The sequence below is a fragment of the Artemia sp. Qi Xiang Cuo genome, chromosome 21, assembly GCF_049724085.1.
Source record: "Artemia sp. Qi Xiang Cuo chromosome 21, ASM4972408v1, whole genome shotgun sequence".
In the NCBI taxonomy this organism is placed as follows: domain Eukaryota; kingdom Metazoa; phylum Arthropoda; class Branchiopoda; order Anostraca; family Artemiidae; genus Artemia; species Artemia sp. Qi Xiang Cuo.
The window spans coordinates 5,200,573-5,218,922 of record NC_142814.1 but is presented as its reverse complement, the minus strand read 5'-3'; the positions used below and the strand labels follow the sequence as shown (position 1 = coordinate 5,218,922).

Here is an 18,350-nt window from a genome sequence, read left to right as displayed (position 1 = left end):
TAAATATTGGTTCCCTCGAAAAAAAAAGAATCGAACCTTAAATCAATGAGATATTCGGAGGACAGGGCTCCCGGGTTTGACCCCGCCCCCTCCAATTTGTTCCGATTCATAAAACCATAACAAAAATGGATACAAACAAATTTTTTATACATTCTTTTTGTACATGAAACCCTCTTCACTAAATCGAACCCCCCTCTCAAATATAAAAAATTTGGCTTGGAACGGGGGTCAGTGGCTTGACTTTGTAAGCTCAGTCAGCGTAATCCTCTGGGTAGTTAGTTAAGGTACATGGGTATAACCTTCCAAACTTAAATGAGTCATTTCACTCTAGGCGTACAAAAAAATCCCTAAAAACCGTCAGGATCACCGTCTAAAATCATCAGTTAAATTAACGAATTTCTAACTTTACACTTAAAACATTTCTTCGATAACAGGAGATCAGCTAACCACTCAGCTCCCAAATTGTTTGATCAATCCGAAAATGTTCCGACAAATGAAGGGATTTACCTAAACAATTTACTTTCCATGCTGATTCGAAATGCAAAAATTAAATTTCGATAAATATTGAGGTTAGGTTAGATTACATGAAACAAATTAAATTAGGTAAGGGTAGCAGGGGATAACCACTAAAACCTGCGATCTTGACATTGAGGACTCAAAATAGGCATTTTCCGTCCCAATTTTTTTGTCTAATTTTAATCGAGTTCCTTCGGGCAAATGTTGACTAGAGACTGCCCTAATATGTGCAACCTTGACCCTAAAGTCTTAAAAGGGGCATTTTCTGGCCCATTTTCTTTTATTTCAGTGAGAGTTCCTTCGGATGAATTTTGACATGAGATTTACCCCCACATTTTTAGGAATATAATTAGGCCAAGCATGTGTTTTGGGGATTGAGGGGGTAACAGATCCTTTTTTAATTGTGGAATTGTTTTTAGTACTTCTTCCTATACCTAGCCGCGCAAAGATAGGAGAGACATACTCCAAAAAGTTTTTTTTTGCAAAAAACCACTTAAAAGGATGTTTCAGGGGTTTACTTGATAGTTTGGATTCTATTGCTTCGCTTTTGCATAAGGAGGAAATTACCACTTTTTTTTTTTTTTTTTTTTTTTTTTTTTAGCAAAAACCCTCTGAAACGTTTTTGAAGTACTGTTATAAAAATATAAAATCCCGCATACAGAAAGGAGGGTAAAAATGAGTTACCCGCACCACCCTCTATGACATCCTAAATTTTCGTGAATTTGAGGGCACTTGTTATTCAAATTACCAAATAATTTTTTATCAGTCACCCCCCCCCAAAAAAATAAATAAATAAATACTGGGTGCGGGCTTGGCGAGGAAGACAGCAGACCTATACTTTACCTGCATCCTGTCCCTCTCTTTCTTTATGCTAAAGTTTAACTTTGTTAAAACTGTTTCAATATATTAATCAAAGAGTCAGTAAGGCTTCAGCACGACTTCAACTTCAGCACAACTTCAACTTCTGCACAACTTGAGCACACAAATCGGGTGGTTTACTGGGTGGCTACCCTCCCAGTAGGTGGCTGCCCTATATATAGAACGATTTTCGTTCTTTAGCGCCGCTTTTTATTTTTCATTAAAAAAATAAAAATAAAATAAAGTCTCGACAAACTTGAATTAAGGCTTATTCAGAACAATAATTCAATACCATTACACCAATCTCAACATTCATTATCAATCAATTATTAATCTGATACCAACATTAATTACGATTGGAAATGTACGCAAAAAAAGAAAACAATAGAACTTGAAATTATGTAAGTGAACAACATTGCTTTATTAGTGCTGTAAGAGCAACGCTTTTGGTTTTATCTATTTTTCTTCTTTAGGTGTCAAGTGATATACCCTTCTCACAGGGGCCAATGACACGACGCTGATACGTGGTAAAAATCCAGTTATTCTCAAAGAAGCGAAAATGTTTTTCCATCACGATTTTCCAACACGATTGTCCTCTTTTGTAAAAAAAAAAGAAGAAACTTAGGTACTTTCCCATTATATGGGCACTTCTAAAAAGTCAAGTTTTGCTATTGAAATAAAATAGGATGTATATATAATAGTTTATAAATAAATTTGGGTTATATATTTGCACATTAGGGGTGGGGGGTAAAGCATTGCATATATTAAATACGTAACCTAACCTAACCTAGGTACCTCCCCCCCCTAAACCCCCAAAAACAACAGTTTAAATATTGTAAATTCAATGAGAAACCACGCTCTTCGGTCAATTTAGATAACAATTACCCGCTTTACGAGTCTCCATCACTGCATTCATTCGACTGTCAATAGCCGAGGTGTCCACATAATGGGAAAGTACCGAAACTTAATTAAAGGGATTAGATGGTGAACTACTGAACAATGGGTGGAGACGGAGCATGCAGAGTTTTGCTACCCCGAGGCAACATGGTACAACGATGAGCTATCAGTAGTCCTATAAGAAATTACCCGTCAATACAATACCCGTATATACAGAAATACTATCGACCTGACATCTATATAAAAAACTGACCTTGTTGATTTGTCTGCTCAGGTACTCTGTGATTTTTCATCTTGTTATTTGCGTATCTGTATCCGCTAGATGGGTGACGATTCTCTGATGGATGATTTTCATGATGCCTCCCAGAGGGCGGTCCCAAAGGTGGGAAACTGTTGGGAGATAGCAAGTTCCAGCCAGTCAGGTTCCTTTCTGATGAGTTCCTCGGCATTGCAGCCGGCTCCTCGTCTTTAGTGCTAAGCTGACTGGCAGAAACAGAACGATGGAAATCGGGATTCATTGGAGATCTAGTGACGGGTCGCTGCTGAAAAATGACAAATAGAACAATCGAATAATAATAAACAATTCTTATAATATATAGGTATATTTTAATTTTTACAAAAAAATACCGTAGACAACATTTGATTTGAGTTTTACGAACTCTTTTTCTCGCCTTAATAAAATTAGAGGTAAGCGGAAACCAAAAAAAGAGCAAAGGCCCCTCAGAATTTTCTTTGTCTTACAGAATTCAGGTTAAGAACCTTCGATACCAAAAATGTCATTTTACGAGTCCCAGTGTCGGCTGACAGTCTCAAAGACAAAGGGCCCATTAGCTAAATTTTTCGGCACCACAGGGAGCTTCCAAAGCAATTTTGGTATAAACTGACAAGGTATCTTAGATGTGTCAACAGTTTGAAAACTAACGAGAGGCTAGTCAAAAACAAAGGAATTGTATAACCTCTTATTAAATTATAGTTGTAACGCTGTTTAATCAATGTAGATACAGCATAAATAATGTACAACCTGTGTCCGCAAAGATACCAATCAAAGCAGTTAGCACAATAGGAAACTTCAAAAGCTGTCAAATTATTCAATGAGACATCTTTTGAGTTGATTATTAATGTTTTCCGAGCAGGTATACTAGAATATTTTTAGGGACTGCCGTTTCCAGAACCTTAAAAAGAAAATTCTGCTCCTATCAATAAAAAAAAAAAAAAAAAAATTAACGCTTTTTAATGATGTACATTCCATTAAATTCGAATATCCCTATCTCTTGCACAAAACTGGAGAAGTTAAAAGATTTTTCTAAGATTTCCGGGAAAGTAGGTGTTGGATTTTAGTTTTCTGTCGTTTATTCGGATCTCTTATCTTAGCGATGCAAGTTAATGGTAATACCGCCCAACTACTTCTGAGTAGTTTGGCCGCACAAACAAAAAAAGACTGTAATGGACGAGATAGGTTAAATTTTTAGGGTATCAAACGACCTTAAACAACATAATTACTGTCAGAGCAATAATCTAAAAAACAACTTAAGTAATCTAAGTAATTATCTAACAAATTTTGGATTTTTAGGTCTTCTTCGACGTAAGACCGCTACAGGATTGCATATATGGAGGGTTAAATATTGAACTGAATGAAGTAAAAAAAAGGACCTTTTCTTTTTCAATTTAATTTAGTGTTTTGTCTTTTCTCCTTTCTCCGTATTATACCCTGTCAACTTTGTTGTTCATCAGAGACTGGTACGAAAATAAAGAATAATGAAAAATATGTGTAACTGGAGATTGATTTGCGGATCGTTGCTACAAAAACAAACAAAATATATATATATATATATAAATATATGAGACTGGTACGAAAAGAAAGAATAATAAAAACTGAATTAAATAGAGATTGATTTCCAGTCCATTATAAAAAAACGAATAGACTGCTAATAAGTATATATAATTTAGATTTTCATTTTCCAAGTATCCACATATATCCTACATGCGGGGGTACAGAATCAGAATCATTTTAATGAAAACAGCTGTCGTAGACACATAAAAAAAATGCACTAAAAGGCGCTGTTTTTTACATGAAAACATTTTTACATGAAAACACTTCTCTAAATTTTATTAAAAGCACTTGTAAAAAAAGGAACAAAGGAGTTACTAAGTCTGTTTGTGCGGCACGAGACGGGCATAAGTTTGCTTTTGCTTCTGGTATTTATGCGGAGAGGCATTTTAGGTGGTAATATTGTCCTATGTACAGGACTAGACAATAAAAACTGGCCAAAACGAATCATCAGCTGAAAACGGCGATCGCGAAGGCTTGGTATTTCAAGTGACTTCAGAGCGGAGCTGTAATCTACATATTTTTCGCAAAGAATGATCTTTACAGCTCTTTTCTGGATCCCCTCCAAATCATCACTTAAATAATCTATGTGATGAACTTGTGTGGGCCCCAGACGGGACACGCATATTCAAGGATGGGTCGAATAAAAGTGAGGTACGCTGTTTTCAGCTTATACACTGGAAAACCTAGGCGGCGCATCGCCACCAGTGTCCGCATAGCATAATGTCCCTTCTTAACCAGCTCTTGTACATGAATAGAGAACGAACAGTCCACACTAAAGGTGACGCCCAAGATAGTCGCACACGAAGCAGAAGGAAACTAAGTCGCGGGGTAGATAAAATCGCGTTTAAGTGGGTTGAACCTCAAAATCTTTGATTTATTCTCATTAATTTGAAGACTGTTCGCAGTACACTGTGATTTAAACTGAACGAAAAAATTTGGGTCGAACTGGGCTACAGCTTGCGAATCCTTTGTGTGGTATTTAAGAAGCGCAGACAAATCATCGACGAATTTAAAACGATCGTCAAAGTCAGAAAGTACATAGTTGATAACAGCCAGGACAAGAAGAGCTGCTAATATGGTACCTTGTGGGGCGCCACATGTAATTTCCACCCTTTCCGATTCAATATCATCATGAAAAAGGGCGTACACTTTTTGATACCTGTGACGTAAGAAATCAACTACTAATTGGAGGATGTGCTTACGGGCACCCATTGACTTGAGATTCTGGGCGGCAAGAGGGTGCTTAATCAAATCAAATGCCTTTCGGTAGTCTAGCAGAAGTAAATCTACAAACGAGCTTCCAAACTCCAACCATTCAACTACTAGGTGATAAAGCCGTACTAAATAAACAGACGTGCTGCATCCCTTTAAGCAACCATACTGGAAGGGGTCAAATGACGGTGAAATGTCCGTGAGAAGTTCACGATATATGAAAGATTCTGCAACTTTAGCAAAGCTCGGTGTGATCGAAATAGGTCTTAACTGATCACATGTCTTAGGTCCTTTAACTTTGGGTATTACGCGAACATAGGCTCGCTTCCAAGCATCGGGAAAGGTTTGTTCACTGAAGCCCTGATTGATGATCGATGTCAATGGTCTGGCTAAAAACAAGGCATATTCACGAATAAGTTCGACCGGCAACTCACCAGGGTAGGAAGATCAATTCGGTTTTAGTTTTTGAAGTTCTTTAAAAACAGCAAATTCGGTAAACTGTTTTATTTCGTCAGTTTCACAATCGACAAAGAGATCAACCAGTTCGGCCTCTGTAATTGAGGGGTAGGTGGTACAAATGCCAGCAAAGAACTCGTTTACGTCTGAAGCGCTCATTTGAGATCCGTCAGGCTTGGGTATTTTTAGCTCACTGTTAACTGACTTGCCAGTCATCTGTTTCACTGTGGAATGCCACTTTCTACTGCTACTTTGGAGAATGGGTACTACCTTTTTCCGAACATAATTTCTTCGCTTGAAGCGATTGACGGCCACGATTCGATTTCTAAGTTTCGCCGCCGCGGCTATTTGTCCGGAACTGTGCAGCTTGCACCTCATCTTGATCATTTGTTTGAGATCGCTTGTGATCCATGGCTTATCGGACTCACTTACCACTACAACTTTAGTGGGAAAAAACTTGTGAACATCTCTAACAGAAGAGAGTTAAACTGCTGTACTTTGCTATTCAGGTTTACTATAGAACACAGGTCGTCGAAGCAGTAAGTCCCGATCCACCGACCGAAATCGCAGATTGATTGAGAGTTAAGCGGACGAATAGTCACTTTGGTTCTCTTTGGCTTCGGTTGGTTATTTTTGGCTTGCCAGAGAATTACATAATGATCTGAACTCTGGAGAGGACCTAACGACCGAGGGGAGTAATAATTGTCACTCATGTTTGTAAAAATTAGGTCTAGAGTACTGCCACTCTGGTGCATAGCAATGGTAACTACCTGTTTCAGATCAAGGACACTAGATACCCATTGTCTGTTCGTCTGGTTAAAATCGCCAGCTATTATGAAGCCAGGATAGGCATGGGCACGACGAAGTTTATGGATGTAGGTCTGTAAGTAGCTGATAAGCTCTTTCCTATTTTTTGCACTCTCTGGGTAATACACAGATGCAATTATCAAACATGAGAACTTTTTTGATAGTTTGGATGGCTTGCACTCTACCCAGACAACTTCGTGACACGAATCGGTGGGTATATTTAACAGTTTAGATGAAATGTCATTACGAATATAGATAACAACGCCACCACCTTTTCTACTCAAGCCTCTATCACGGCGAGTGTTGAAATAGCTAGTGTAGCCTTTTATTCTACCCATTTCATCAGTGATATCCCAGCATTCGGTGACTGCGGCAATAGGAACAGTCACTTCTCTCGGTAGTATCTCCATCTCGTCAACTTTATTTGTTAAGGATCGGGCATTACACAGAATGAAATTCGGAAGCTTCGCCTGCGCTGATAACTGTTCAGGACGTAATAGAGGGGGAAATTCATCAGAGAAACACGGTAAGATTGGCAGCAGCTGTGATGGATAAAGAGGGGGAGGAATTTTGTACCTTTGCAAACATCTTATTTTCACATGAGTCCTTGGTTCACATACAGCCGTCCTCCGGTCAGAAAGACGTTCCTCAGAAACATGAACGGGTATGGCCGTCTGTCTGTTTCGCCGCCCGCCTCTCTTTGCACGCCGTCTACGCTTTTTTTAAGCACCACAAGCAGGGAGTCCTCTGCTGACCGTTTGAGTAATCCAAAAAGCCACAGACTGACAAATGTAAATGGTGTTGTAATCAGTTGAAATGAATTAAGTCTTCTTAAACATTCTTTTTTATAGGTAAAAGTCATTATGATTGCACTTAGTAAAGCTAGGGAGGCCAATTCTTTGAAAGAATGCACCATCAAAAACAGTTGAGAACTCCACACAAACAAGCTAAACTAGAGTTTAGCAGCACCATCTATATGAATCAAAATTAGATGGCGCTGTAGTCAGTTGAAATGAATTAAGTCTTCTTAAACATTCTTTTTGATAGGTAAAAGTCATTAAGATTGCACTTAGCAAAGCTTGGGAGGCCAATTCTTTGAGAGAAAAAAAAAAAAAAAAAAAAAAAAATCCACCATCAAAAACAGTTGAGAACTCCACACAAACAAGCTAAACTAGAGTGGCGCAAAAGCAGCTGTAATAGCGCTAGCATCATCTATAGTACTCTCTATCCCTTTCATGAAAGACGGTTGGGGACCGCGGACCCCAAAAGGAAAATTTAAAATAGGTGGCCCGAGCGGTTTTAGAAAGGAGGATGGCAATCAGAGCAGCTGCAGCAAACTTCAAAATCAAAAAAAGCTCCCTTTACAGTTATCTGAAAAAGGCAAGCGATAGTTTAAACTGTAAAGAAGATAAGCATAAAGTGGATATTGATGTGGCAATCAGAAAAGCTGAGAAGCGTATAAAGCACAATCGGTAGATCTTTTCTAACAAATAAAAAAGGGACATATGCAACTACCTTGTCACTGCATCAAGAATGAATCACGGTTTTACCTCAAACGATGTTAAAAGCTGACCTTTCAACATGTTTTTGCGAATAAAATTGAAACATCACTATCTTGGACAGAACGAAACAGTGCTTCAAAAGACTGGCTTATTGCTTTTTTGAAACGAAACCCCAATATCTCGCTTCGTGTACCTGAGCCTACTAGCCAAGCCTGGGCAAGTGGCTTCACCAAAGTAGTTGTTTTAAAGTTTTTGATAATCTACTTAATGTCTAAGGCAGGCATCAATTTACAGCTGAGCGCATATGGAATGTCGATGCGACGGGCGTCCCTACGGTTTTGAACCACCAAGAGTTGGTGCACCAACAGGTAAAACAGACCGTCTCTACTGAGCGAGGAGAAAATACAACATTGGTTTCTTTCATCAATGCTATTGGCGGACCACCAGTTTTTAGTTTTCCACGAAAAGAATTCAAGCCTGAGATGATACGAAGAGGTCCTCCTGGCTCCCTTGGCCTTGCACACCCGTCGGGTTGGGTGAACAGCAAGAATTTTGTTGACTCTACTACACTTTTGGAAGCATTGTCGCTCTTCAAAAGACAATCCCCATCTCCTTTTGCTTGATAATCAGTAAAGTCACCTTGATCCAAGATGCATTTCTTTCTGCAAGCAAAACAGTATTGTTCTTCTAACTTTTCACCACATTGCTCCCACCAACTCCAACCCTTAGATATTGGTGTTCTAAGTTCTTTCAAGAGCGGTCTCAAGCTAAAGTTAAATGAATGGCTCCAGTTCAACCCTGGAAAAAGGGTGGCTATTCACCAGGGCTAAGCTTTGTCTTCAGTTTCGGACCGACTTATCCAAGATCAAGTTCCTACAAATCCGGCAAATGCAGCATCCACGGAACTTGACGAAATTCGCCAGTCTCAAGCCAACGATGATGTTTTTTCTCCTGGACGATCAACTGACCTCAGTCCCTCTCCTAGGTCATCAACTACCAACCTGCAAGGTCAGTTGACAAGAATAACCCCAGAAATAATTAGAACTTTCCCACTTATGGTAAATGTTCACACAAGTTCTCGTAAGCACCTCAAAACAGGCAGAACCAGGATACTCACTGACACTCCAGAAAAAGAAGAAATTGAGGCAAAAAAGCCAGAAAAGGGAGAGAGAAACTAACCAAAGACGTCAACCGTGGTAGATCTCAAGCTGGATGATTCATCTAATGAGTCATTACATCTTGGTGAAGAAGACAATAATGACGACCTGCCATTCAGCCCATCTTCCTTGTCAGTAGGAGATTACGTCCCCTTGTCAAGTTTCAACTACGGAAGTCAACTCGCTGCTATGTTGGCTTAGTGCAGGAGATTGTAGAAGGTGAAGATACGATTAGTTTCATGCCCAAGATAAGCAAAAGGTTTGTCTTCCCTGAGGCAGAAGATGTCGCAAATGTCGATAATAATGACATTCTCCAAAGTCTGCCAAATCCTTTTTCCTGTGGAGGAACCAGCAGAGTGCTTCAAAGCTTTCCCTTTGAATTTGACTTCTCACCATATGATATGACTTAATCATGCAATCTTGTAATTTTTATAATTTTGTACATCTGTATTCAAAGTAAAAGAGAAAAAAAAAATGTTTCATAGACGAATCTACCGTTTGTACAGGACTGCTGGTAGATTTTTGACAATTTTGTTTAGCTTGTCCGGTTCAAGCCCCAGCCCCACAAGGTGGGGTTGATTCGGGCACTTTGACCAAAATTATAAATGCAGATTTTGAGAAAATTCAAAGAACAAAAACCTGGAAATTTTTTCAAGAATTCCTTATTCTGTGAGGTATCTAAAGAAAATCAGATTTCGGTTTCCTATTCATAAACAAATGAGATAGTTATGATCGCCCAATTTTGTCCAATTCAACCACGACCTCCCCTACAGGCATTATGTAAACTACCATTACCTGCTATTAAACAGTCCACTTCAACCAAAGTATAATCATCTACTGAACAAGTACTGACAAAACTCTCCAAAAGTGACCCCGCGTACCTCAGCGCCTCTAGACGCAAAATGTTGTACTACTTAATCGCTCCGAGCCGAAGTACTTTGCTCCCAGCCAATCGCCCCAGCCAATAGAGCGTGATTCAGGCGACGAGTTACCCGGAAATTTGTATTGAAATGTGTAACTAAGGGTCTTAAAAATAACCTAAGGGTCTGTGTAAATTGTGTAACAAAGGGTCACTTTTTTTGTGTGGAGAGGATAGGTTTTGTCAGTACTTGTTCAGTAGATGATTATGATTATACTTTGCACTTCAACCCAATAGGCTAGTATAATCTATAGATACTGCATATTCTTTCAAAAAAGTGGCTTTTATTTATTGTAAAAGAAAATTTGCCGGCCAGAACTCCACACAAGAAAACATGCTAAGAAAACGGTAAATATTTACCAAATCATATTATTGAGTCTTGACTAAAGTGAATACACCACTCGGTGCCTTTTTTTATGCTCTTTACGAATATAATAATCATTTTGTCGAAATGAATTTTACCCCCCACCCCTATATATACCAATTCAGGGTATATATTTGCACATTAGGGGGGCGGGGGGAAAGTTTGACCTTACCTCTCATTTACATCAGGAATAAAATTACTTTGAGAAATTTCGTAGAAAAGTGTAAATAAAGAAAGAAGTGAAGATAAAGGTTAGCTTCATGTATTATTTGTTAACTATGATTATTTTACATATTATGAAATAAGAATTGTTTTCTTAACATGTTTCCTTATGTGGAGTAAGGCTCCTCGGCAAACACGAACGACTTCGTCAAATCTGATCCAAAACATAAGTAAACCGAATATTCATCCTCACAGATATTCGCCGGGAAAAATCAAGCTGTAGAAAGTCGTAATATATCTGTTCGGTCAGTATTCCTCTCAACACACTTAATACTAAAGGCAATTATTGGACTAGTTTAGAAAAATTTGTTGAGAAAATTTAAAAATCAAATGTTGAAATTTTTGAAATTTATTGAAAAATCAAATTTGTTGAAATTTAAAAATCAAAAATGTTATGTGTAATTTATCCAAGGTATTTCTAAAACGAAAAATAAACGGTATATCAACCTCATCACAAAGATAAATTAAATTATTAATGGGAATTAAATTTAAACTCAAATAATTCATAAACTTTTCTAATATAACTTAAAATCTAATTTAAGCAGAACCAATAATATAATGCTTAAGCTGCTTGGGGTCAAGTTAAAACAGAAGATGCATATGAAGAAGGGTAACAAGAGTATTTTTCAGTCCTAGAGACAGAGAAAAGGAGAAACAAGAATGAATTTCAAATCTAAATCCTTCGACAAAAAAAAAGAACATGGCCTATATTGGACCAGAAACATGACCCTAAGAAAACCCACTGAGGGTATATGCACATAATGACCCAAAGATGGCAGCATAATAGCTGAAAACAATATTAAGTTGTTTTAAAAGTAAAATATTGAGAATTGGAACAATTTTTCTTTAAATGGGTCGTATTGTGGTAAAGCTTTCTAATTTAGTTAATTATTAATTTAGTAAAAATATATAAGACGCAAATACAAAGTTTAGAAATACCACTTTTTATTAAGATAAGGAACACATCTTGCCAAGTATCTGGTTCATGGGAACTTGAGAAATCACCACTTCCTAGCTATTACGTGGGTTGGGTAAAGGAAGGTGTGGTTGATAAGAATGTATAAAAGATACATTTTATGGGAAGGGGCGGACTGTTAATAACTTGATTTAGATCTGATACTAACTTTATGCCGGACTGACCTCTGGTCCGTTGTTTTTAGAAATACCTTGGAATCTTGTCGGATCATTGTAAGTGTCTAAGTATCTTATTATATATTATTGTAGTTTCTGAGACAGGTGGTCTACTTGGGACAGCCAGTCCCGGTAGAATATCTATATCTGGTATTATTACATGTTAATTGAATAAAAGTGTTGTATTTTAGACAACCTCTCTACAATCTACCTTTAGTCCCTCGAACATACCCAGTTGGTACGCCTCATTAGTTCGGTCATAGCCTAAGGCACGCTACCAAAGTTTAATTACCTTAGGGCCAGAGTTTACCTCCCGTATAAAGGGAGAAATAAAGGCATCTACGACTACATCACCCAAATACCATAAAATACACCTTACAATATTTGTCTTTTTTCTCACTGGCTGAAAATCCTTCTTTTACTGTCAAAAGTGATATTATTGTCAAAAGTGATATTCCCAAATATCCCTTTTGTCTTTTTTTTCTCACTGGCCGAAAATCCTTCTTTAATGGTCAAAAGTGAGTCAAAAGTGATATTATAGTCAAAAGTGATATTATTGTCAAAAGTGATATTCCAAAACATCCCCTTTGTCTTGTTTTTCTCACTGGCTGAAAATCATCTTTTATTGTCAAAAGTGAGTCAAAATTGATATTATTGTCAAAACGGATATTCCAAAATATCCCCTTTGTCTTTTTTTTCCTCACTGGCTGAAAATCCTTCCTGTATTGCCAAAGTGAGTCAAAAGTGATAATATTGTCAAAAGTGATATTCCAAAATATCCCCTTTGTCTTTTTTCTCACTAGCTGAAAATCCTTCTTTTATTGTCAAAAATGATATTCCAAAATATCCCCTTTGTCTTGTTTTTTCTCACTGGCTGAAAATCCTTCTTTAATTGTCAAAAGTGAGTCAAAAGTGACATTATTGTCAAAAGTGATATTCCAAAACATCCCCTTTGTCTTGTTTTTCTCACTGGCTGAAAATCCTTCTTTTATTGTCAAAAGTGAGTCAAAATTGATATTACTGTCAAAAGGGATATTCCAAAATATCCCCTTTGTCTTTTATTTCCTCACTGGCTGAAAATCCTTCTTGTACTGTCAAAAGTGAGTCAAAAGTGATATTATTGTCAAAAGTGATATTCCAAAATATCCCCTTTGTCTTTTTTCTCACTGGCTGAAAATCCTTCTTTTATTGTCATAAGCGAGTCTTTATTTTGTTTTTATCTTATTTTCTTTCTGGACAAAAAAGAAAAAAAAGGAGACACATCTCTACTACCTATACGAGTGATTTTCCTTGTTTTTCAAGATGGGAGGGGGGGGGGGCCCCAGCTCATAGACTGATTCGGAATTTTTGACAATGCCAGTTCCAATGGTGCGCTACTTATTTTGACCGACGTTTTCAAGGGTGTTCCAGCTCTTCTTCTAAATTTCAATAAATTTATTTTCGTTAGTACTTTTTTCCTTTTAGTTTCAAATGAATAATCATTTAATTTCCTGAATCTGCGTCAAATGGCCGTTCTTCCAGATTTAAAAATTTAATTCGATAGTTCTTGACGCTAAGAAGGGCACAAGAACTTTTAAATTCGAATCGAGTGAGCATTCTCTTAAGTTTTTACAACCATTCCTTCAATACGAAGTGAACAGAAGGAAAAAAAAAAAAAAATCCGTATAGGCCACCTCGTTCTTTACTATGTGTCCCTAACTGGGAGCTCTTGATAATTTCTAATAAAATGAAATGAAATTAAAAAAAAAAGGGGGATATTTTAGAATATCACTTTTGACAATAATATCACTTTTGACAGTAAAGCGGATGAAGATTTGCTAGATGTTTTCCAGAGAAATCACTTAAGAATCGTTCTGGGTACCCGACTGACTGACAGTATTTAATAAAATAGGCTATACAAAAAACGTGATGCAATACTGCTCTCTAGGGCTATAACGAAAGAAAGGTTGAGGTGGTTAGGGCAAGTTGTGCAGATGAAGGATGACAGATTGCCGAATAGTGTTCTTTTCGGCCAACCATCTAGGGCTAAACAGAAAGCAGGTCGTCCCCGTCTGGGGTGGGAGGACGTCATAAAGAAAAAATTAAAGGAAATGAGAGCTTCTTGGGCGGGTGTAAAAAGGGAAGCTTTGAATAGATTGGGGTGGAGGAGGAGCGTGCGTAGCTGTGTTGGCCTCAGGCGGCTTGGTGCTGCGATGAGTTGTTGTTAGTTAGTTAGTTTAATCATTTAATTCCCTGAATCAGCGTCAAATGACGGTTCTTCTAGATTTGAAATTTATTTCGATTCTTTTTTACTCTAAGAAGGGCACTAGAACTTTTTAATTCGAATCGAGTGAGCATTCTCCTAAGTTTTTACAACCATTCCTTCAGTACGAAGTGATCAGCAGGAAAAAAGAAAAAAAATCCGTATAGGCCACCTCGTTCTTTACTATGTGTCCCTAACTGGGAGTTCTTGATAATTTCCAATAAAATGAAATGAAACTTAGAATGAACAATCATTTAATTTCCTGAATCAGCGTCAAATGACGGTTCTTCTGTATTTGAAAATATACTTAAAACGCGTTGTTTTATTCTCGGTTACTATGGGCTAGGAATTTGCTAGGAGGTTGCAGCAATTGCTGCAACCATGATGAAATGAATTTCCTTCCTTCTTCTTCTTGTTTAAATTATTACGGAGAGGTTTCGCATAATCTCATCACTATAATCACACTCCGGAACCTGCAATGGGTTGCTGCAACTGAGATCGAACTCCAGGTCCTGTTATACCAAGCAGCTATCAATCCTACTATGCCACCACAAGACGAGAGTCCTGCCCTCTTAGTATCTTTATAATCTTGTGAATGGATGTACTTGTATGGTATAGCCCCGACCACTCAAGTTGTTCATCCATTGATGCATTGTAGAAATTGTTTTTTTCGTTAGTTTCTTTCAGCTTAGCGTGAGACAAGACAAGGAGAAGTGACAGAATAGATGGGAAATATAAAATTTGGTTTATATATTTGCACATTAGGTTGGGGGTGTGTGTAAATTATTTGGACAGTGTGAAGTTAGAAAACAATTCTTACTTCATAATATGCGGAATAATTGTACCTAATATATTAGGCAGACCCGGTATACTCCCCCCCCCCACCCCTCATGTGCAAATATATAGCCCAAATTTGTTTCTAAAGTATTACATTTTTATCATACTTAGTTATATTTCCTTAGGATTGAGCGTCAGAGAAACTGGTTCTACTTAGATGAAGAATATTAGGTCGGGGGCATATCATACAAGTACCGAATGGATTTATAAGTGATGAGTTGGGAGCGTTGGGGTAGCTGGAAGTTTAGGGTGGCAGGAGGGTTTAGGGTTCAGACTTACCTGTGATGAGACAGGAGGGTTGGGTGTTGCAGGTACAATAAAAATCTGTTGTTGTTTAATCGCAGGTGATCCTCGATCACTGCTACTGACGTCATCTTGCACGTCACTAACTGGACTAAGCGAAACAGGGGAAGTTACAGGAAAATTCTGCCTCACCCATTCTCTATATTCAACTACGTCATCTGTGATTCGTATTATCCGACCCAGTATACTGAAATATAGAACTAATTAGATTAAAAGAAAAATAACTGATAAAAGACTCCTCCGAGGTGACCTTACTGAAACTTTCAAGCTATGTCACAAGTACTACAATAACAGTGGTCCAAAGGAAATACTCTTCTTCAACACAAACAATCTGCGAGGACACAACTTTAAGCTAAAGCAAAACACTTTGAATAAAGAAGATGGAGGGTGGGCCTTCTCAATCCGAGTAGTTAAGGAACGGAACAACCTCCTGCAAGAAGTGGTTATGGCTGACTACCAATTCTTTCAAGAATGGTATAGACAAGTTTTTTAGTGAATGTAAATTTTTATAGAGGCAAAAGCCTTTTTATTGCAGATTATTATTATTAAATAATTGTATCAAAAGCTTTCCGAAAATGAAAAAAATTGCAGCCAGGCTCTGGTCAAATCGCTAAACTGAAAACCGTAACGTGATGCTGTAGGACGGGCAGCAGTTTCTTTCTATCTGGTAGATAACTTTACAATCACGCTTAATATTCCAGGTTGTCAATAGCTTATTTAATTTCCTGTCTGGGCAGTTTTTTTGGAAAACAAGTTTTTAAATTTTTGGTTATCATGGGCTAGAGTTCGATTTTTATTAGGTCCTAAGGCGACAACCATGATTTTGACTACACTGGCAGACAGTCACAGGAAAACTTTAAGTATACTAGCAACTCCGCAGCACCAATTTAAAAGCTGGCATACTAAAATAAATTTACAAGCAATAAACTTAATTATTTACATTTGATTTAATTATTTATTAATTTAATTATTTTAAATTTAAATATTGAATTTAATTATTTGTTAATACAAATAAATAAACTTACAAGAGAGCGAAAAACTGAAAATATGGCTAGGTTTGATTTTTTCATTGTTTGATGCACGGTTTGAACTAAGATCCAGAAGTCATTTGCCCCCCCCCCCCACCAATTGACACCACTATATTTTACTGTGGGAAGCATGCACCACAACATTGCTTCTTAATTGGTGAAGTTATGTCTTCATTGGCAAATAAATTCAATAAGAATCCTGCATTTTTGCATCGTTCAATTCACCGTTCAAAACATCACCGTCACCGCAAATAGATTCAATAAGAATCCTGCATTTTTGGGCAACATAGAGCATAGTGTGAAAGGTGTTACCGATGCTAAAGAACACCATCGTTCAATTTACCGTTCAAAACATCACCGTCACCGCAAATAAATTCAATAAGACTCCTGCATTTTTGGGCAACATAGCTAAGTGTGAACGGTGTTATCTATGCTAAAGAACACCATCGTTCAATTTACCGTTCAAAACATCACCGTCACCGCAAATAGATTCAATAAGAATCCTGCATTTTTGGGCAACATAGAGCATAGTGTAGACGGTGTTAACGATGCTAAAGAACACCATCGTTCAATTTACCGTTCAAAACATCACCGTCACCGCAAATAAATTCAATCAGACTCCTGCATTTTTGGTCAAAATAGCATATTGTGAAAGGTGTTACCGATGCTAAAGAACACCATCGTTCAATTTACCGTTCAAAACATCACCGACACCGCAAATAGAATCAATAAGAATCCTGCATTTTTGGGCAACATAGCATAGTGTGAACGGTGCAAACGATGCTAAAGAACACCATCGTTGAATTCACCGTTCAAAACGCCACCGTCACCGCAAATAAATTCAATAAGAATCCTGCATTTTTGGGCGACATAGAGCATAGTGTGAACGGTGTTAACGATGCTAAAGAACACCACCGTTCAATTTTTCTTATTCATACTGCCATTGAAGCTAAGCCCAATCGCAGTTTAGGACAAGGTGGTGTGGCTTCTTCTAATCATCTTCTATTTACTAATAGAGCATACTGCAGATTGATCTGGATACTGTGTAGCTCTTTTTTTTAGATATGGGGTTCCAAACCCCCTGGCAAAGGTTTTAGATTAAACAAAATCAATTGGCTATCTTAGAATTTCCATTTCCCTGACATCTTGACCATGTTTAAAACACGGTTGCCGCCCCTAGTCATTTACCACTATTTATAGTGATTATTTATGTTGCTAAAAACAAAAATCACTAAATCAGCACATAAATCACAAGATCATTGAAGAAAATAAGTAAATTAACCAAAAAATCACTAAAATCTAGTGATTTTTTTCACCGGATGGCAACCTTGGTTTAAAGTACCTAAGTACCGAAAATACATTAAAAAAAAAAATTACATCTTACTTTAATCTGATACCTTTTTGCTCTTAAAAAGGGCACTAGAACTTTTAATTTCGAATCGATTGAGCATTCTCCTAAGTTTTTACGACCATTCCTTCAAAGAAGAAAAGCCGAAAGAGACAACATCGTTCTTTACTATCTACTTCATCCCAACTGCGATCATCCCAAAGCGATTGATACTTCATCCCAACTGAGAGCGATTGATAAGGAGGTTAATAAAGGAGAAAGGGGCACAATTTGAAGTGTGTTCCAACATCAAAGAAGAGCAATAAAATTCGATAAAAACACTTAACCCCTTGGATCCATCTTCGGTCTATTCAAAATTTTGAAGTTTTTAGTGCAGTACCATATTTTCGTCAGTGTTGCCACGTTGAGCCGTGGACAATTAATAAGCAAAACAAATTGGTTAAGTTTGAAAGCGCTGTTTGTCTATAAAACTAAACAGTAATAGTCTGTTAATTTCCAAAGACAACTGCAACTTCAAACGGAAGCTATACCTTCTTTAGTTGTTGCATGCTATCTGTTTTTAGTTTATTTTTTTTTGCTGATTTTTCGCCCACGTTTTTTTTCGGCGTGCAACAAAAATGGCATAGCTGCACGTGGAGGTCTCTTTCAACAAAAAATTGAATTCCTAAGTTTCTTATCGAATCCCATTTTTACTGTCCTTGGTACGTCAAGTCTAGTTTC

The 18,350-nt window shown here is 37.5% G+C and overlaps 1 protein-coding gene across 4 annotated transcripts in view; it reads right to left on the bottom strand.

Annotated features, from left to right (window-relative positions):
• Positions 1–18,350, bottom strand: part of LOC148939181 (terminal nucleotidyltransferase 4B-like) — a 585,918-nt gene that overhangs the window by 507,461 nt on the left and 60,107 nt on the right. For 3 of the 4 annotated variants that reach the window (XR_016143545.1, XR_016143544.1, XM_089107014.1), the window contains exons 8-9: positions 15,231–15,441; positions 2,525–2,813 (exon numbers count right to left, since the gene is read on the bottom strand). Coding sequence is in view for 1 of the 4 variants with exons in the window: in XM_089107014.1 (XP_088963140.1) it covers positions 2,525–2,813; positions 15,231–15,441 (500 nt within the window). In the remaining 3 variants the exon portion in view is untranslated. The remainder of the gene's footprint in view (positions 1–2,524; positions 2,814–15,230; positions 15,442–18,350) is intronic. The other variant, XR_016143546.1, reaches the window with a different exon arrangement.